This window comes from Delphinus delphis, chromosome 4 (assembly GCF_949987515.2).
Source record: "Delphinus delphis chromosome 4, mDelDel1.2, whole genome shotgun sequence".
Classification (NCBI taxonomy): Eukaryota; Metazoa; Chordata; class Mammalia; order Artiodactyla; family Delphinidae; genus Delphinus; species Delphinus delphis.
The window spans coordinates 30,904,635-30,926,717 of NC_082686.1; the positions used below are offsets into that span (position 1 = coordinate 30,904,635).

Consider the following 22,083-nt stretch of genomic DNA (forward strand, 5'->3'; position numbering starts at 1 on the left):
TTAATTTGCCATCATCCTACAAATATTTTAAAATTTTTGAGATATTTTATTCATCTTCTATTTCTAATTTTTACTTTAGTAAGAAACATAAATGTGTTAGGTGACTTTGACAGAGGCTTCAATTCTTATTAAGTTTATCCGCTGCTGTAGCTTGTAGGTGTCTGAGCTTCTGAGAATAGTTCAAAATAAAAGGAATAGCACCCACTTTGTTGCCTTTCTTGTTATTCGATAGCATTTAAATACGATCATTTGATGATCACACTGTGGCTCATGTCTATATTTTGTGAAAATAAGTTTATTAGTTACTGGTTAGAACAAATTCCCAGGACTAGAGAAGGTAGTATAATGTATCCATTGAAAAGAGCCTTTCATGCTTTGTGACTTGCTATTGCTCTGCCATTCTCATTTCTCATTGGTTGCTGATGCCAGCATCCTTACGCTTTGTCATCTGAGTGCTTTATCATCCTACCAGTGAGTGATTCTTCCTGGAAAGGTATGCTGGGCAATAACTGCTGAGTGTCAGAGTCATGAACGTTAATGATACTTTAACATAACTTCTTGTTTTGCAGTCCAGTCCTCTGCTTTCATTCCCTGAAGGTATTGTCCATCAACCTGTCTGTTTAGTCAATCACCACGTTCCATTTCGTCTCTGTGACACGCTCATATAAATCACATGAGAAATAAGGAAGAATGATTTAATTCAAGGACTATTTTTATGTTTTATCTCATTGCTTGGCTTTAGTGAAAATAATAAAAGATTGACTATGCTAGCCACTTCAGTACGAAGTTCTAAGATGCCACGTTTGGAGTGTTGCATTTTTACCCTCCACACATCTTTATTCACTCACTCCTTCAAAATAGCATAGGTCTCGTAATTAGTAGTTTACGTTTTTAGTAAAATTATGTCAGTTAGCCTTTCTTCTTCTTTATTTTTAAACAGCAGTTCTTTGCAAAACCTATGCATTTAATTTAAAAATATCTGTTGGTCTTTGAGCTTGACAAGAGTAGTACATTTCCTGTTATCAGTTCTCATTGTGATTGATATCCATCTACTTGTAGAAGAACTACTAACTCGGAAGGTGCTATGCACTTCAAGTATTTTGGAATTAGGCCAAGCCACAGAGCAGCCTTTCTGAACCTTTATACTTAATTGATAGATGGCTGACTCTCAGAATGGATTCACCTTCAGCTGGTAATTTGCCTTCCAGCAACTGCTGTTCTCTTCTAGGTGAGAAGCAAATGAAAATCCAAACCACAGGTACTTAGTATTGCATATCTGACCTGGCGATATTCTCTACACATTTCCCTCCATAAATATCCTATCCTCCACCTCCTGGAATTTTTATATTCTTGAGAATATGAGGATTTTAAATAGGAATGATTAGTGTAGTATGTATTTATCATATGTTTAAATTTCTGATATTTCATGCATGAGCTAATGATCCATTTTAAGAGCACAGGGATTTCGTACAGGGATATTTTTCTCTGAAGTGTTTTATAAAAATTATAGAGAAAATAGTCTATGTGTACTAGTTCTGTTTATTTTTGGTTTTCATAAAAATTTCTCTGGAAATCTTATAATTTAACAAGCATGAAAACTGAACCCAGTAACATTAAAGCAATGTAATTTTACTCACAAAATGAAAAGTCTAATGTTTCCACTTTTTACTACATGATAATATCTATATTGTTTCAAAATTTTCTTATTGATTTATGATAGCAATAACATTTTTTTTTCAAATAAATGAAAGTTTACTTTGGGATTGGTATTTAAATTAATTTATAACAAAAAATGTCTTCATTTATTTCAAACCCCAAATTTGATCTTGGATTATACTTAAACTCTGCTGCAATTGATGTAAATTAAGAAACATGCATTTTAATAATGCTAGACTGATCCTAAGTAGAATTGAAAAGCAGGTAAAATTTGATTTCAGCACTTGCTTTTTCCCACTTCATTCCAAGTCTTCTTAACCATCACAGGTAGATTTTATTTTATTTTATTTTATTTATTTATTTTTTAATTTGTTTTTTTTGCGGTACGCGGGCCTCTCACTGTTGTGGCCTCTCCCGTTGCGGAGCACAGGCTCCGGACGCGCAGGCTCAGCAGCCATGGCTCACGGGCCCAGCCGCTCTGCGGCATGTGGGATCTTCCCAGACCGGGGCACGAACCCGTGTCCCCTGCATTGGCAGGCGGACTCTCAAACACTGTGCCACCAGGGAAGCCCCACAGGTAGATTTTAACCACCAGAGGGAAGTTTTTAACTAGTGGGGAGAAGAAATAACTCGCAGAGTGGAGAATCTAACTCTCGGCAGGATACTTTCACTCACTCTGTACAGGCAAAAACTCACCTGCTGATTTTATTGTGGCTAATCTTTGATTCTCCATCTCCATGTGGAAAATTATATTTGAATGCTTAAAAGGAAGGTAAAAAAAAATGGCATGCTACTCAGTGTTGATATTTTTCTTATGTTTCAGAGGATTTAACATATTGATCATAGAACACTAGTGGATTAGCACCTTAGATTGTAAAAGCAACTATCAAGAATCAAATGTAAACTTATACACTTAAATGATCTGAGAGTAGAATTTGGCCTGAACATGTTTTTGCTCCTTTACATAGAAGATCTTGGAGATTTCCCCAGGGCAAAATTACACACTAACTTCCTATTCAGTTTTTTCCTATTTATTCTTTATTTAAATTCTTCAGACACAAACACGCACAACAGCTTTGCTCGTGGCTCAAAGAAGGGCAGCTGGGATGAGAAAGGTATCCTCATATCTCATATTCTACATTAAATCATTTTATATTTTTCTAGAGTAACATGCAGTGTTATTTATGTTAATCTTCACTGAACACTAACAGTCTGCTTGTCACTGCATGTGAGGTTCCTGATTGCCAGAAGAATTCACTACCTGAATTACTGGGTGAAATAGAATTGTAAACATGTTTAGGCAGAAAATACTAGGTGATTTTGAATCTAGAGTAAATGTTTGATTATATGTATTAATGGTATTTGTGAATAGAAAAGTGAATGACATAAGTTTGAATAAAAGCCATGCAGCCTTCATGAAGATTCTATATATTGTATTATAATCTTCATGAAGGCTACAGGACTCTTTTCAAACTTATGTTGTTCATATTCACAATTTTTAAGTCACCAACTTTTTAATGAAAATAAACATTTTCACTTTTAAAGGGGTGAGTTCTATTTTATGAATATTACCTTTGAGGAGAACAGATTTTATTAAACTCAGTAAATATATATAATTTAATAAGTGAGCAAATTATGAAATACCAAACACTTCATGCATAGGTTTTAAACCCTTGGTGAAATTATTTGACAAAATGACCCTAAGACAGCTAAAAGATTTGATGGAATTTTTATACTCTGATTATCTGGGCTTGAGTTAATGCTTATTAAAAGAGGATTAATCTACATTCATAGTTGAGAAATAGCTTATCAGGAAGGGGAGTGAGGCTTGGCTGGCAACATTAAAGTTTCCATTTGGAGTAGGAAAATGTGGCCTACTAGAGATAGGCACTCTGAAAGCTTCCTTACCTCAAAATGTCAATTTACCACGTAGCTCTGTTTCCCTTCCCCCTCAATTCTAGAAAGCGAGAGATTAGGATTAATCCTGTCAGATAATAGTAGAGGTACTTTGTGTATGATATGAACTTGCAAAATCTCTTTACCTTATATCTTTTATAAATATTGCAATAAATTCAGAATATTTAATGCAATTCTAAAACATTTAAGATTGTGGTGTCTATAGAGCTTTTTGGAAACCTTAGCACTAGTCAGTCAGTTTTAGCAATAAAAACTTCTCTATGTTGCTCCCTTGAAAATTCTTAATTTTAGATGCTAGCAGAAACTCCTGGTAAAGATTCACACTTATTTCAAATTTAATTCTGATAAGCACAGAGTTACCACACTGTGATTATCAAAATAGTGACTAGAGCAAAATTGTCCAACCACCTACCCTCCCCACCGTCTTGCTTTCAGCTTTAAGGCAGTTCAACATCTCTGAAATGAGAGCTACCTCAAAACAGCTTTCACTTTGTTGTGGCATTTATTTTTATGTTTTTCTCTCTCTGCACACACAAAAAATGCTGATCAAAACACCAAATATGACTTCCATTTTAGGAGTTCTGATTGTTCATGCTTAGCGCAGGCTGAGCGGCCATGGCTCATGGGCCCAGCCGCTCCGCGGCATGTGGGATCTTCCCGGACTGAGGCACGAACCCGTGTCCCCTGCATCAGCAGGCAGACTCTCAACCACTGCACCACCAGGGAAGCCCTCTAGTCTGCTTTTGATCTCATGGTCTAATAGAACTCAGTTATTTTTGGTCTACTTTTCAAAATGGAACAAATCTAAAAGTTTTAGAGCATGGGAAGAAAAGGATACTCGAAAAAGTGTTCTCTCTTTTTCCCTTGCTTTAAAAAGACAACTAATCAACCTTATTATGTAAAGGTATTGTTTTTTGTTGTTGTTTTTCTCTCCTGATAGAAACATACAAAATTGAAGATTCTCATGTATATCAAATTGTATCCATGGGCCATTTTAAGTCAATTATGTATTTACATAATGACTGTGTATTTTTGCCTTTGTAGAGTTGGTATGTAGAGGTACGAAGATAAATGTCTTTATGAAATATTTTGACGGTCTTTTAGCGGTCTAGAACCATTTGAAAACAGTTTAATGATTTGGAATACAAATAGGAAATCGATATGTCTTGAAAGTTTTGAAATTTAAAATTCTTTTATTCACACCATTTAATTCTCATTTGGTAAATATGGACCATATCATAGAGTCCATACACTAACACAGCTGTAAATTAACTTGATAAATTTTTTTTTCAATTTTTTATTGTGGTAAAATAAACATTACATAAAATGTACTATCTTGACCATTTTTAAGTGTACAATTCAGTGGCATTAAATACATTCATGATGTGCAACCATCACCACCATCCATATCCATAAATCTTTTCATCTTCTAAAACTGAAAATCTATATCCAGTAAACAATAACTCCCTATTCCCCCCTCCCCCCAGCCCCTCACAACCGCCATTCTTCTTTCTGTCTCTATGATTTTGACTACTCTAAGTACCTCATAGAAGTGGACTCATACAGTATTTATCTTTTTGTGACTGGCTTATTTCACTTAGCATAATGTCCTCAAGATACATCAAAGGTTTAGCATATTTCAGAAATTCCTTCCTTTTCAAGGCTGAATGATGTTCCATTGTGTCTATATGTACACTTCGCTGATCCATTCATCCATCACTGGTTGCTTGGCTTGCTTCCACATTTTAGCTACTATGAATAATGTTACAATGAACATGGATGTACAAATACCTCTTTGAGACCCTGTTTTCAATTCCTTTGGAAACGGAATTGATGGATCTTACGGTAATTCTATTTTTAATTTTTTGAGGAACCAACATACTGTTTTCAACTATGGCTGCACCAGTTTACCTTCCACCAACAGTGCACAAGGGTTTCAATTCCTCCACATTCTTGTTAATGCTTATTTTATGTTTCTTGCATAGCAGCCAACCTAATAGGTGTGAAGTAACAGCTCATTGTATTGGGTTGGCCAAAAATTTCGTTCTGGTTTTTCCGTAAGATCTGAATGAAATTTTGGCCAACCCAATAGTTTTTTTTCTGCGCTACGCGGGCCTCTCACTGTTGTGGCCTCTCCCGTTGCGGAGCACAGGCTCCGGATACACAGGCTCAGCGGCCATGGCTCACAGGCCCAGCCGCTCTGCGGCATGTGGGATCTTCCCGGACCGGGGCACGAACCCGTGTCCCCTGCATTAGCAGGCAGACTCTCAACCACTGCACCACCAGGGAAACCCTAACCCAATAGTTTTGATTTTCACTTTCCTAATGATTACTGATGTTGAGCATCTTGTCAGGTGCTTATTAGCCATTTGAATGATATCTTTTGGATAAGATTTTCAGTGCTGCATCATAATACTTTAAAATTTACAGTTTATGAAAAATTTACCTTTGGTAAGTACATGAAGTTAAATACAACTTAATTTCTGTGCTTCTGCTTCAGTTCTCCTCTTTTGCTCTAATATCATTTATTGCTCTGACAGTAACAGAAAATTTGGGTGAGGAAAAAGAGCATCTAAGTTAGAGAGAAGGGCTCAGCTTCTCCCCATGTATCTCCTAAGCAGCACATTTGGAGGTGTAGCCCATCAGTACCTGCTGATTTGCATATTCACAATGATATTCACAGCATTATCTTAGCTCTCTTTTACCAGAGTAAAACAATCACTTGATAGTCCATTAAAAATCCACATAACTAGGAAGTCACATCAGATAGAAAGCTAATTAGCTGTACTGTTTTCACATTTTGTGTTTTTTCCTCCTAATCAGGCCTGTATTTAATACCACCAGTGCTCAGTTCTTTTCAATAATTGTTTCAGATCAATTTTTTATTGTTGTTCTTAAAAGCAGTTATTAAAGGGACCCAGTGTGGTGTGGATACACTGCTGATTGTTGATTCCCAACACCTGAATCCATCAGGAAGCAGATAAGTGATCAGTATTCTTTTATTTTCTCCAAGGAGCTGTCCATAGCCAGTCGTGGGCAGGTACAAAGTTTATGTAAGGATTGTTTTATAATTCACTTGACAAGTTACCTAAAAACTTGATACGGCAATGTACTTTTAGGTGCCAAGATGTTTCTGAAAGCACTGCTTCATGAATTCCTGAAAGAACCTTAGCCATCTTATTGCCTAATTATGGTGCCATGAGAGATATATCCTTAGATGACCTTAGGGAAGGGATTGGGGAACTACATTTAGAAAGTTATAAGATCTAAAGAGTAATCATATTTATTAGCTCAAACTTGAGAAAGAGGTGAATGATGGAGAGATTATCCAAATGAGAAAGTATTTACTATTTGTGCACTTTAAGTAGCAATATGTCCTTAGTTTATTAAAAATATGAATCAATTCATAAAATTTTATTTTTACTTTTGCTTACCAAGTAATCACAGGAAATCTAATCAGTATCTTCCAAAGATAGGATATGTTGGATTCACATCTGTAAATGGTATTTTTGCCTTCATCCCCAGGGATTGGTTTAGCTGATCCATACTAATTTTGGTCAGAATTGCAATTTTGCAATCCATAAACTTCTAATCACCAATTTTTTTTCCCAATGATTTTCTAGTTAAGTAATTTTGTGGCAAAATTTGGTCGAAAATAATATGAAGTTATTTATAGACTTTTTTCCACTAATCATGAATATTCACATCTCATTGCAAAAACAATAATTTTAAATACATTTGCTGCCTTGGACCCTCCCTGCAGTATGCATCATATTACCTATCTCAGATCTGAAGCATTTTGAATTCCAAGTAAATTTAGCTGCAAAGGTTTGGGATACGGGATGATGGACCCAAACTGATATCTACCTTCTTTGGCCAATCCTTGAAGCCCACTTTCATGTTGTTAGCTTTGTAGAATGGAATCTAGTGACCAGAGGGAGTGGATTCTTCAGCTGTGGCCCTCCTGGATACTTCTTGATATTGCTAATAAGTTCCACAGTTTTAAAAAGGACTTAAGTTTTGTAATCATTATATACAATTGGAATATATTCAGTATCAATTATTTGAAAGTTTCATTTTTGTAAGAGTTGGCTAATGAAACAAAGCACCCGATACATTATGTATTCTCCATTCATTACAGTTCATGTCTTTGTAATTATAGTATTTCAACTCAAAGTGCTTCTTAATGTCCCTAAAAGGATCTGTGATGGGGAGGAATGTGGTGTCAATCAGTACTTTCACTTGTTTCATTAAAAGGATATTATCTGTTTGGACTATCCTGTTTCAGTTTCAACTATGTGCATTTTGCATTATGCCCTCTGATTAGGACACCTCTATGTTAACATTAAAAGTCAAGATTTGATAATTCCTCGTTATTGCATGTCGATCTTCCAATACCATGTATATACCAATTGACACCCAAATAAAAATTGCCCCTTTGACTTAACCATATGTTTGGCTTGAGGAATATTTCAATGTCTTATTAAAGATGGAGCAAATGATAGCTTTGCTTTAGGCCAAACCACTGCTTCTTATTCTCTGTACAATTATGTTAATTATATTTTGTTAAAATTCCCAGAGGTTTCAGCTCTAAACTAGGGGCCAATATGTAGTTGTTATTAATCATAATTAATATTGACTACTTGTGTATGTTTCTTTTTTTTTTACAGTTACATTTCAAAGAGGAGATGGAGGACTAATGAGCAATGGAAGGTATACTGAGGAGATTTCTTAAATTATTATTTTTAATCAGGACTGAGGAAACTCTATAGTAAGAGGCTATTATTGTAATAAACAATCACTTATAAGTGAGAATTCTAGGAGGAATTAAACGGCTCACCACAAGGTTTAATGGCCTGTCTGTTGTGCACTTTAGAGGAATCAAGTCCAGATGTTTCATATCTCCCAGAGGCCCCTGAAGAAATTAGTAGTAAATATCACAAGGAATGTATTCATTTGTTAGCAGGATGTTTATTGCATTAATTAGACATTAGCAAATGAAGTTGCTGTTGTTTAAGACTCCTTATTGGTTCTCACTAAATTGCTGTGAGTGAACAATTACACATAATCGATCACAAAGTAAATGATTCATGGATGATGAATAGGCTGTAGATTGATCAGACTGGATTCCACAACTTTGGATACTCAATTGAAATTGATAAAAGTTGATAACAAACCCATATATCCTCATCTATTTTCCCTTTGCCGATATGGAGATTGTAATTAGGCTCTGGTAATAACTTCCAATCTCCCATTTAATCAATATTTTAGCAAAAAGAGATTAGGTCTAATGAGAGCTAGTGGATGTAGCAAGAAAGCAGTTGGATCTTCTTATTGCAGTTTCCATAGAAACACATGTTTCTCTTAGGGATTGTATCACAAAGAGTCTATCAGAAAAAAAAGTACAATGACTATAGATGTTGCTGTATCTTTGTAAATATGCTAATAATCTGGAAAGTGACCAGAATCCCATCTTTTATTTTAAAGATGGGAATTCTTTATTAAATAGAATATGAAGGAAGTTTTCTTCGTAGATTATATACACATGCTGGATCAGACCACAGTGGATCTTTAAAAAAACCTTTAATATTCTCCTAACATTTTCAATTTAGAGAACCTGAAAATGTGCTATTGATGGAACAGTATAAATACTGTTCATTAATTTCCCTTAAGTTCCTTGCCTCTAATCAAGCATGAGGGCCCATATCAGGGGTTATAGCCTATAGGGGACAGATAAATATGGGAGCTGCAGGAATTAAGGAAGCAATAGTTCAAAGTCCTGGAAATGGCTGATACTGAGCAGTTGTTCCCTTGAGGTGCCAGTTTATCATCAGACCTTGTTTCGGGATGCTGCTATGTTACCAGTTTCCCACCAGTTTCAGGGAAGACGACTGAATTCATTTGGGTATCAGCAGAATCCCAGGCAGCACTCTTCAGCTTCCACTGACAGGGTTGATCTATATATAGCCTAGTGAACTGCTAAAGTTCCTTAATTCTTGAGAGCCTACAGATTTTAATTTGAAAGTGAATTAAAATCTTAAATTCTTTAATCCATTTTAGTTCATGAGACTGATGTCCAAATCTCTCATTGAGTTCCATGGATTGATTTCCTTTTAATTCCTGTTTTAGCCGCCCAGGTCTTCTAAATGCTGGTGATCCCAGTTATCCATGGCTTGCTGATTCATGGCCAGCCACGAGCTTGCCAGTAAACAACAGCAATAGTGGCCCAAATGAGATTGCGAATTTTGGGCGCGGAGGTAAGTTATGTTTTTCAAAATTTTTTCATTTATTTGTTTTCTTGGCTTTCCTAGGTGTTTTGAAAAAGGCATACTAAAAAGTATTTTCTTCCATAATTAAATTTAGTGATGCACATGTACATATAATGCTGTACATTTGCTAAGTATTTTATTATAAAACTGTTGTATCTATTATCTTGAGTAAAACTAAGCTTTTAAGGACGTCATCACTAACCAAGAAGATAAATATTCATAATACATTTGGTTTTGGAACTATTAGTACAAGATTACGAAAATCAGGAACGATGCTGCCAAACAGGGCTTATGATTTCAAACTAGTCTTTTCACTTCTCTGATTTTCATTCAATATATATTTATTGAGCATGTCCTGTGTATCTGGCACTATAGCAGATGGTAAAAATATAATATCATATAAGGAGCAGACACTTAAGTAAGTATAACAACATGTTGACAGAGAGCTTTTCTGTAGTTCTACAACTGATAGTACCCTAAATAAAAGACAAAAAATGCTAAGTGGCTGACATGCTAAGGTCTTCAAAAATTGGTACCAGGGTCCTCCCCATAGGTCTTTATAAGGAGACATAATTGGACCTACTATAAATAATCACCACCTTCCCCTCTCCATCTTTTCATCCAGTCACTAGGAGAGCAATGGGTTTAGAGAAAGATGGGACTAGAGAAGTCTCAGGCCCCATTGTTCCGTTCAGCCGATACATGAGTTTTTCCTTAGCAGGGGATTGTACAGACAGTAAATGGACTGGAGCTGCCTTGCCAGTACCCCAGATGAAAGAGCTGACCCCGGGAGTAGGAAAGTTCTATGAATGGAGTATTATTTAAGCTGATATATGAAGGAAAGGTGGGGAGTCAAGAGTGTGTAGAAAGTGTGTAAAGAAACCTACTGTGTTTCAAGGCCCAGAAAGTAAGAGAAACGTTGACCTATTTAAGAAGTGAATGAATTTCCTAATGACTTGAGTATAGATTGCAAGGCAGAAAGAGTGGTAAGAAATATAGAAGGACAGGTAACAGAGGGCCTTCTGAGCTACACAAAGACTTTAAACGTTGGCCGAAGGATGTTCAGAAGCCATTGATGGACTTTTAGAGGAGAATGCTAGAATGCGAGTACTGTTTTCAATCATCCATCCTGCTGCTGGGTGGAGAATGGAGATAGTGTGGAAATTTTGGGTGATTAATTAGGAGAATAGTGCTGTAATCTAAGAAAGTTCATGTGAATCCACTGGAGGATTTCTACACTTCTAGGTAGAATTAATGTAGGAGACCCAGGGCTGAGCTAAACTATTCTGAGTCCATTATAAACCTCAGTGATGGATTTCACGTGTATGAGTGTATAAACATATTGACTTAGAAGAATAGTCATGGATATTGGCATTTTCTCTTTACAAATGTAATATCAATCCAAGTTTGAATATAATTAAAATAGTGTTTCAAATAATAACGTTACTAATTATTGCACAACTCTGCATTGTGTCAATACAAACTGAAAAAGAGGGATCTCCCTCCCATTCTCCAAATAAGATGCAGAAAATAACCAGCCCTACCTTATAGGTGTGTAATGAGAATTAAATGGATGACTAAATATACAGGTTTAGCACAAAGCTTGACATACAATCAGTGGCCAACAGGCATGACTGGGGAGTAAATGATAGAACAGAAAGTAAATTGTATGACTCCTCAAGAGTCTTGCTTACCCTCTGTAACCCAGTACTCCCCGTTTAGATTCTCACTTGCCCAGACCCCCTGATAGTGGTGGCTGCCTCCCCTAGGTGTCCAAACTCTGAGCCCTGCAATTATAGGCTACTACTTTACATCGGGTAGTTCTATGCCCAAGCATCTCCTCACCAAGGAGATGCCCTGCCCTACCCACTGCCTTTGAAATTCTGGTCCCAAAGCTTTTATCAATCAAGGAATAGCTGCCTGTCTTTCTTGTATTTGTATTGGAATAACACGCTATTCTATCTACATATCAAGAATTAAATGCGCAAAGATGGAGAAAGTGTTTTGGTTTTGGTTTTGTTTTTTTCAGTTTCTGGCAGACTACATCAACATCTAAAATGTCTCAGTCTAATTTAGCCAAAGGGTACATTTGAAGATTTTCAAGGTTTCCTTCCATTTCCACTTCATTTTCATGACATGAAAATATTTCACAGGTAGCTATCAAGGCCAGGACAAAGTTTCTGCAGGGTTTACTGTATCTTTTTTCAGTGTGATAAGTATTTTAAGCATTTACTATGTACCAAAGGTAGGATTTTTTGCAAATTTTATTTCCTTTGCACAATAAATGTAGGACATAGATAATTATATTTCCATCTTAGAGGTCAAGAAATTAAGGTTTATCAAGATGAAAAATTTGAGATCTATGTGTAGAATCCAGATCTAACAGATTTTAAAGCCTAGGTTCTTTTATTTACACTGTTCTGCAGTTAAGGTGGGATTCACATGTATGATTGTATTACCATGTTCACTTAGAAGAATAATCACGGATACTGACATTTTTTCCTTTGAGAATGTTATACTGGGACTTCCCTGGTGGTCCAGTGGCTAAGACTCTGTGCCTCCAATGCAGGGGGCCTGGGTTTGATCCCTGGTCAGGGAACTAGATCCCACATGCCACAACTAAGAGTTCTCATGCCGCAACTAAAGAAAAAGATCCTGCGTGCTGCAACAAAGGTCCTGCGTGCCGCAACTAAGACCTGGCACAGCCAAATAAATAAATAAACATTAAAAATCTAATTTAATTTAATTAAATAAAAATTAAAAATCACACCAAATATGTCAACTTTAATAACAATAAAAAAAGAATGTTATACCAATACATGTTTAAATGTAATGAAAATCGTATTTTGAATAATAAAGTTACTAATTATCACATGTCTACATTTTGACAATACAAACTATAAAAATTCATTTAACTGTTCAGTAAGTACTTCCTCTTTGCACAATGCTAGGTGAGGAATTATGGAATTAGAGACATAAATCCCAGGTACTCCTGTCCTCAGCTAATTTAAGATACAGTGAAGGGGACAGTCATTCATACAAGTAATTATTCCAAGCAAAAAGAAATAAATGCATGTGTAACCAAGGTGCTGAAAGACTGCAGAATGAAATCATGAGTAAATCCAACTGGAGGGAAATGTTTCTATAATTCATAAGCATAGAGAGATTCTATTTCTAGAACCGTAGCTTTGTTCGGTGCAGAATAACATTATGAAGGATTAGATTCTCGGACTATTTTTTTTCCATTTTTAAACATTTAAACACACAACAGTTCAAAAACTTGCAGTGCCTCACAATATAAATCTAAAGCTTTGGAGAACATCATATTCAAGGTGTTGGGAAGCTGGGGTCAATGCTGGAGAAACATCTATCCAGTTAATATTCATCAGTGAAAGACATGGTGGAGGAAGTAGAAACAAAACCCTAAAAACTTCCCTAGAGTGGGATGTATTCCCTAGAGTCTTGATATATTATTAAGTATCAAAAGTTTTTGATAATAAAATGATACTGACCTAATGCTTTAGAATGAAATACGTTTCTTTGTCATCAAATTTTCTAATTAGTTTATAGCTAAAAACAAGAAGGGCGAGAAAGTAGTTACAAAATTCTGAATCCAAGAACAATTTACTTGCTTATACAACTTGGTGAAATATTACAAATGTGAACATGTTTAACAATCTCACTGATATGTATTTAAAATAGTCATTTAATAAAGTACATATATACTTAATTATAAAACAGTTTGGAATTCCAGACATCAATACCCTCAGAGAGACCTAAATTATATAGTGCATAAAATATATTATAAATGTCTTGTTACTGTTGCTAAAGAAGATCATTTTTAGCTTTTGTAAAATATAAAAGCAAAATTAATATTTTACAAGAATCCTTATTTCAAGTACTGTTGGGTATCATCTCACCTAAAAGTTTTAGGATATTTTGACTATTTCAGCATTCTCCTTGTGATGATAAGCTGGTTTTGGTACTGAGACAACCTGGTTCATTATTACAGTACTAGAACTAGTTGAAAATTGCCCATAATGAAGAGATCAAGTGGGTTGATGACCTCATGTCCTATGAAATGTGACTTTCAGAACATACATTATTAAGGAGCATGATATAATTATATTCACTTTAACTCTGCATGACTAAAAATAGTATTAGTGTGTGTGTGTGTTTTTGTGTTTTTTTTCTTTTTTTAGATACTAGTATCTTTCTTCTGGGAAGGAAAGTGAGTGCTCAGGAGAGAGGTGGCAGTTCTGAAATAAAAAGCATCATGTAAAGATAATTTAGCACACCAAAGTGATAAATGGACTGATTGATATTCAGTGTTGTTCCTAAATTTTAATTTTATACTTGCTGTGTTACAACTTGAAACTATAATTCTCCACTTCTAAGATTTGGTAGCATAAACTAAACTCGCTAATCACTCATTGCTTTTTCTATAGTTAAATCCTGCTGTATTGTGAAAATGACTTATTCATGAAAATGTTCCTTTGTTATCCAATAAAAAAAAATTGTTACCATTAGTTACACTCCATTTCTGGAGCTGTGAAATCAACCCAGATAAACAGCAAGTTGAAACTTCAGAAGAAAGTGCCTTATAGTTTGGAGAGTATAATTTTGGACATGTTTGCATCTATTTAGCAGTTATATTCCATGTCTCTTGGGATAAAGTGGAAAAAGATGCTTTAATCCATGATTTGTAGATTCACTTTTGTCATTGCTTCAGTAAAGAGCTAACAATTTCTTAGATTCTAAAACAGAATGAGCATCTGAAAGCATTTTTTAATAGTGAAATACACCAAACTTCTCATTCATGGTTGAAGAAAATGGGGGAGGGGCTGTGTTAACCAGTGAGACATGAAGGACGAGCTGTAGGCCTGCCTGTCACAAGGCTGATAGCTTGGTGATGGTTGTATATCATCTACCCTTCATTGGCTCATGAAGCCCATCTCAGCTGAAATGCAAACGTGTGGCATGACACGTTTATTTTTCATCTTCAGTCCTGATAGTTTTGGGCTTCCTGTGCATCATTAAATTGTTTCATTTCCCTATGTTCACCACAGATGTGCTGCCACCAGTTCCAGGCCAAGGGGATAAAACGGCAACGATGCTCTCAGATGGAGCCATTTATAGCAGCATTGACTTCACGACCAAAACCACTTACAACAGTTCCAGCCAAATAACACAGGCTACTCCGTATGCCACTACACAGATATTGCATTCCAATAGCATACATGAATTGGCTGTAGATCTGCCCGATCCACAGTGGAAAAGCTCAATTCAGCAAAAAACAGATCTGATGGGATTTGGTTATTCTCTACCTGATCAGAACAAAGGTAACAATGGTATGTCAAGTCCTTACTTCCTGAAGAGTTATTTTCATATCATTTTTGCATGAGATAGAAAGTAGTATTTGTTGTTCAGTTTAGTGATTCATCACCAGGTTCACTACCCAAACTAAAAAATATACCGGCATGTATTCAGTACCTTCCACAATCCCCACCACCACCACCGTCGTCACTATCACCACACACCAACACCAATCAGTTTCATCCTTTTAGCTCTTTTTTCAATAGTGATCAATAGTCCATCTCGACTTCCATTAGGCAGGATAGACAAAACATGCCTCCACTGTCCTATGACATCTGCTTCTGAGTTGCTAACTGCATGTTCTGCATGGGCTTGTGCTGTGAACTAATCACATGATGCCACTATGACCTCTGCCCTTTAACCCTTAGCCTTACTTTACATCCCTGACTACCGATTGGCTGAGGGATTGTCTAATAGAATGCCACACAACCAGTCACAGGATTTCAGCACCACCAGCTCTCACAACAGCTCAGAGAGGAGTGGCAGTCTCTCAGGTTGGTCTCGTCACAGTAAGGAGAAATATTTGTTTGTCACCAGCATATGACCTGTGTTCCTAACAACCATGAAGAAGTACCTGGATCACAACTCACTGTCAGACATTTATCTTTCAAATAACAATAACAGTTTATCCTAATGAAATCATGATTTGGGGGAGGGGGGTAAAATTCACCATCACCCTTTATGTACTAATTATACAAGGATGTATTCAGGGAAAAATAGTACCATTTTACTAAATACGAATTATTAAGGATCAGATGAGTTTGATCTGCCTTGAGCCCTGCTTAAGAGTCCAGAGAACTTTACAATAAAAAGATCTTGTAGGAAAGTCAACCCCATGGTGTGGACAGCAAAAGATGAATTCAACAAAAATGCAAATGATTTTGGCAATTGTTCATAACATTAGGAGTCTGGTGATGTGACTTCCTATCTTTGGACAATTTTTCCGAAATATTATGTAATAGTATTCTATTGAATGATATTATTTAGAGTAAGGTCCTGATACCATGCTAAACGAGAATGTTAATATGGGACATTACTCTTTACATTTAATTGCCAAAAAACCCCTAATCTTTCCTATTGATAATTCTTTTGTGCTGTAAATTTTCATATATATTCAAGATACAACAGCTGAACTAACAGTCTGTACTGCAGGTATTGTATAGCACACGTGGGGAAAAACACGTTTTACTGGAAAGAAATATATACCTATCATAATGAATATCAGTGATTTTCTCTAGGCCCAAGGATCCTCATCTCTAAAATGAGGAGGTCCTAGCAGACATTCTAACTCTCAAACATAACATCTATGTTGTGTATGACTGACGACTTTATCTGCACATTTCTAGTTGATGCCATGACCTTATTTGCTTATTTTTTTATACTAATGATATACTATTTATTTCTATGAAGTTTTTTTTTAACCTCAGTTCCTTAATAAAAGATTATGGTGTATTATGATATGTCACAGGCTACGAGGCATCAAAGCCATAAAGAGTTAATTCTTTTACGTCGTTAGGTTAACATTTACTAAATGACTTTTCCTCAGAGATAAAACCCTTTCAGTCTGAAAATGTTAATGTTCTCTCTCCCCTCCAAAATGAGCCATTTGCTCTTCTTACCTATTGGTAGAATTAGATACATTGTAGAATGCAGAAAATTTTAAACATCTGTTATGAATTTAAACTGGCTTAATTATATAGGGGAATTTTTTTGAATAACCTTATATGTCATTTGTACTGTCATTTATTTATGAGGAATCCCACAATTGTACTGAATAATTAAAAAATTAATTTTATCCTAGGCTTATTTCATTCAAGATATGCAAAGTCTCAATCAATATATATATATATATATTTTTTTTTCTTTTTAATCTATATATTGTAAGCCATGGATTGTTTAAGACCTTCTGTGAATTCCTTATTAAATATTCTGTATATCTTGATTACCATTGAGTTTTTAAAGTTATCTTTTGAGTAATTGTAAGCAGAACATGATTCACAATAGTGCTTACTGCTTTTTTGAATCCATTAATCTGAGTGACATTTATATATATATATATATATATATATATATATATGAATTATATTAACTACTTCATCTACATTTGAATACAAAATTACTTAAATTGGTGATAGAAAGCATTCTTTAGGAGGTAAGAGTGATGAGATTATTCTCTTCTTAGTTTAGTCAAATTGAGCTTAATATTAGTTTGTTTTGTGCTTATAATCAGAGGTATGTTTCCTAAAGCTTAGATTTAAGATCAAACTTCCCTATGGATATTGGATCATATCATACTGATATTATAAGGTTTTCTTAATTTGTGCACAGTGATAAAACAAATTTAAAATAATCACAGTAATAAAGAAAATTGGACATTCCTGAGTTATATGAATGAATTTCTCACCCTCTTTGAAACACTCTTATGATTTATTAAATACATAAGATCTTAGCACTTCTCTTAAAAAAGCCAACCATTAAAAAATATAAAACTCAGATTTTTTCAAAATAGTATCTGCAATCATAATTTTATATATATACATGCAAATACAACACAGTGCCAGTAGTAATAACTAAATCTTTTTATATGCCAGTATTTGTTTAAAATAGACTATAAGTTTAATTTTAAAATGAGCTATTTTCATAATTTTCTTTACATAGAAATCATTTGTTCAGCATAAGTAAATATAAATCCAAATATTTACATTTTCAGTTGAAGAGGGACGGATCAAATATGTTTGCAAGTCATCAAAATATGTTCCCCTAAAATATAATGCAGGCAGTTCTCACCTTAAAATGCTTGATGATCTTTGGTGGCAAGTAAACAGCAACACAATGAATGGGTTCACTTAGATCAAGATACAGATCTCAGATAGAGAATTTAATTTTCTTAGCTCATATCATATACCACTATTATGCTAAGAGCCCACCTCTTAACTCATTCTAGAGAAGACAAAGCATGTTGATTGATAGTCTTACCAAAAGCACCCACAATGAGAGGCAGAAATTTCCCCCAAAGAGGGGAAAGTAGACATTGTATGGAAAACCCTCCCAAATTCCCCCTATGAATCACCTCTGCTTCCACAGCACATTTTTAAGTAAGTTGTTTGGAAGAGTTGATAATGGCTTTCCTGACCTTGGACAAGGATTTCAACAGAGCTGGGTTCAGAGCTGCTGAAATTGTAATTTCCAGTAAAGCTGCTGCCTTCTAAATTGCTTGTTCTGTTACAGTGTGAATACGGACCACAAACACAGAAAGAACCTCTATTTTCTCATCTATAAAATGGAGATGTAAAAACTTCCCTATTTGTGTCACTCAGTTCTGATGGTGATCATATAACATTTCTAAAAGTGCTATAAAAAGTGAAAAGAGCATAGTACACATATAAATATACAAGGGATAAAAGAGGTACAACTAGGGAAAAGCTATGAAGAACACACGCCCAACCCATTCTTCTTTTAAGTATTGAGACATAGTTCTGATACTACCGAGAAAGATACAATCTTGTTTATGATTGTTTTGATCAAGAAACAAAGAATTAAGGCTCACCTACCTTAAACACAAAAATTACAGACTTAAATTCAATCAGGTTTATTATTTTTATTCTGAGAATCGGGTTATTTCTGGGATCCTCATTGGGGTAGGAGTTGGGTGTGGAATGGCTTTGGAAACAGGTAGGATTTAGTTTGCTTTGAGATAGAGGAGATGGGAGAGTGTGATAATGACTGGCATTTACTGAACATTCTATATATTCTGAGCCATTTATATGCCTTATCTCTTGTAATACTCAAAATAACCCCCCAAGATAGTAACTTTATATTTTTTTACATGTATGGAAATTGAGGTGATATCTATGAATAACTTGTCAAGTAGGTGAGAAACTAGTTTTCAAACCCAGAGATCCAGCTCTTATCCTCAAAGCAGAAGATACCTGTTCTCCTTTCTCTTAATACTTCTTCTGCCAAAGATAAAAAGTGAAAAGAAAGGTGAAAGCACTCAGTTTTCAGGGATGCTCTTTTAAATATGTGTGTATATGTGCGCACTACCTAGAAAACAGACATAATTCCATAATTGGCAATAGTGTATACGTCCAGTTCAGTAGTTTCATCACTTTCTGGCACTCAAAGTTATTATAATTTTCTGAATTGGCTGATGCAGGTTAGTAATTGGTAGAAGAAAAGAAATGAGGTAAACTTCAGTGGTATCTCTATTGTTAGATAGCTCTGCTACAATTTGATGCTCATAACTTTTAGTTCCAGAAAGATGTAGTCCAAGGGGTCAATACCATTTTTTTTTTTGGAGATACAGCTATTGACTGTAGTGGGAGTGACAGAAGTTGCTTAGGTTCCCCTGAAACATTTTTTTGTCATTCTGCTCAAGAAGTACACGTTTCTGCATCCAACTGTGGTCCACTTGGGAAGAAACTTGATGTACTTAATTTTGGCGGAGTAAAAAGTACTGCACTGAACAAATGATAAAACTATATTTTTATATTTTTTAAACTCTATTTCATTAAGCTCTGGTAATTCCAGATATGGCTTATATGCTGCCAACCTACTTTCTGCTCATGTTTTGTACATGAATTCATTTGTATTATGAGAATACTGAAACTGATTACTCTATTTCCATTAATTTTCCCCATATTTGGAATTTTAAGAAATGTTATGCTTAGACATCTGGGAACTACTCTCACTATATGCAAAAATAATTGTGCCATTCATTAGTCAGAAATTCTATAAAACATATCATTGTGAAAGATTTATAAGTATCCTCCAGATTGTAGTTGATTGATTTTTATAAGTTACTTTTGAGAGAAAACTGTTACTCGCCTGGATTAATTAAATTGAGTAAATTCTAATGGAAAAGTTTAGCCTGTATCCTTAGATACTGCATTTTCCACCGAGACAGATTATGCAAAGGAGCATTATAAACGCACTAAAATCTGACATTTGAAAGAATTTGTTATGGCCCATTATTTCATCTAACAATGAAAATGTGGAGGCAGCAGACGTGAATAAATCAATAAATTAGCTTTTGCTACCGCAGCCATGTTTTTGGTTCATTCAACTCTGCAGTTAATGCATTGTGAAAGAAACAATATCATTTTGAGTGATTTATAAAAATGTTTTTCTTATTATATCATTTCGTTGTTTATAGCTTTTAACAGCTGTAACATACTGATTCTGGTGTTTTGAAAACATAAATACATCTTCCTGCCTGATATACTCTGTTTCTTGTGATATTCACTATGTCTGAATAAACGTATTATTATTTTCAGGTGGGAAAGGTGGAAAAAAGAAGAAAAATAAAAACTCTTCTAAAGCACAGAAAAACAATGGATCAACCTGGGCCAATGTTCCGCTACCTCCTCCCCCAGTCCAGCCCCTTCCTGGTACAGAGCTGGAACACTATGCAGTGGAACTGCAAGAAAATGGGTAAAAATATCTCATATACCAGCAAAATGCCCAGGGCTATCCTCCTTTCTCTGTTATGCATTTTTGTCTTGATACTGTGTCGTCTTCCTGTTTTCCCTGCCGCCTTCCCAACCTGTTCATTGCTCCCCCCCTCTTTTATTGTTTGCCCCATCTATATATTTTTAGCTGATAAATACAACACAGCACATATTGAGGACGTAGAATCCTTGGCCATCAAGTGCCTTAGATTGTCTGCAATCATGATAATGCAGCCTCCATTTATAATATTGCTTGTTAGTTTGAAAGCAAGTAGCCCAGAGCTCTGTGAACTAAAGAGGCACTCCTGAGAAGGGCTGAAAAGGAAATTAAAATAACCTTCTTCATCATCCCTCGCATTTCTCTAATGACTTGATGTCTGGCCATAGCAGGGCGCCCACTGTTGAGCTCCATCACAATGGGATAATTGTAGGGATCTGGCCAGTGGGTAGGACTTTAATCATCAGCTTTGATGGGAATTTAGGGGTCCAAACAATAAAGGAGGTTCAAGCCAATGCACACTCTGTAACAAAACCTTTTAAGTTAGAAAATTTCCTTTAAGAGTTTTAAGTTAAGTGACCAGCTTCCTTATTCTTTCCCAAACATCTCACAAGAATTGGTTTGTTTTCCTCTGTTAGTTTAAGTGTTAATTGATTTTGAAGTAGAAAGACATTGATACTGTTTATTTTTTAATCCAAAAAAAATAGCTAGTCAGAAGAAACATAGTCTCTTTTTCTATTTTAATAATTCTAAGTGCTCTGGCTTCCTCACAATTTCCAGGTCACCCATTGCTTTTGACTAAGAAAAATGCAGAATAGAGGCAGCTTTTTATTCCAAGTTTTCCTTTATTTAGAAGTATTTAGGTATTAAAATATCTCAGTTTATTTAAATAATGATTTTATTTCTTATCTTGTTTTACATAAAGATCACATGCACATGCTTATAATTTTTTCTCCATCTCCTTTTTTCTTACATAATTGCTGTCTTTGAGGTCTCCAGATTCATTTTCCTAACTAGAACTTTCTTTATCACATTTGCTTCCGAAAAAAGATTCCATTTGCTTTTTCTTTCAGTTACCTAATATATATACACATATACTCTATATATTCATTATATACACAGATAGATAGATAGATGGGCATGCATATATATAAATAAGCATACCTCCATATTTTTTCTCTATATCTTTCTTTCCCTCCAAAGGGCTTCATTTGCTTTTGTGAGATTGTAGTTCCCATATATATGCATGTCATTTTTATTATACTTTTGTTAAAACGTTCACACCTGAAATAGGAAGTTAAAAGTATACCTTCTTTCTCTGACTTTTTTAAAAACAAAATTTTGCCCATGATCTTATGTAATACATATCAATAATAAAATATGTTAGTGTCACACAATTCCTAGGCAGGGAAGCAGG

The 22,083-nt window shown here is 35.1% G+C and overlaps 1 protein-coding gene across 1 annotated transcript in view; it reads left to right on the top strand.

The window, feature by feature from the left end:
• Positions 1-22,083, top strand: part of ROBO2 (roundabout guidance receptor 2) — a 582,138-nt gene that overhangs the window by 522,345 nt on the left and 37,710 nt on the right. Inside the window, exons 19-22 of the mRNA XM_060010476.1 lie at positions 8,244-8,286; positions 9,703-9,830; positions 14,912-15,193; positions 20,495-20,651. Of these exons, the coding sequence (XP_059866459.1) occupies positions 8,244-8,286; positions 9,703-9,830; positions 14,912-15,193; positions 20,495-20,651 (610 nt within the window). The remainder of the gene's footprint in view (positions 1-8,243; positions 8,287-9,702; positions 9,831-14,911; positions 15,194-20,494; positions 20,652-22,083) is intronic.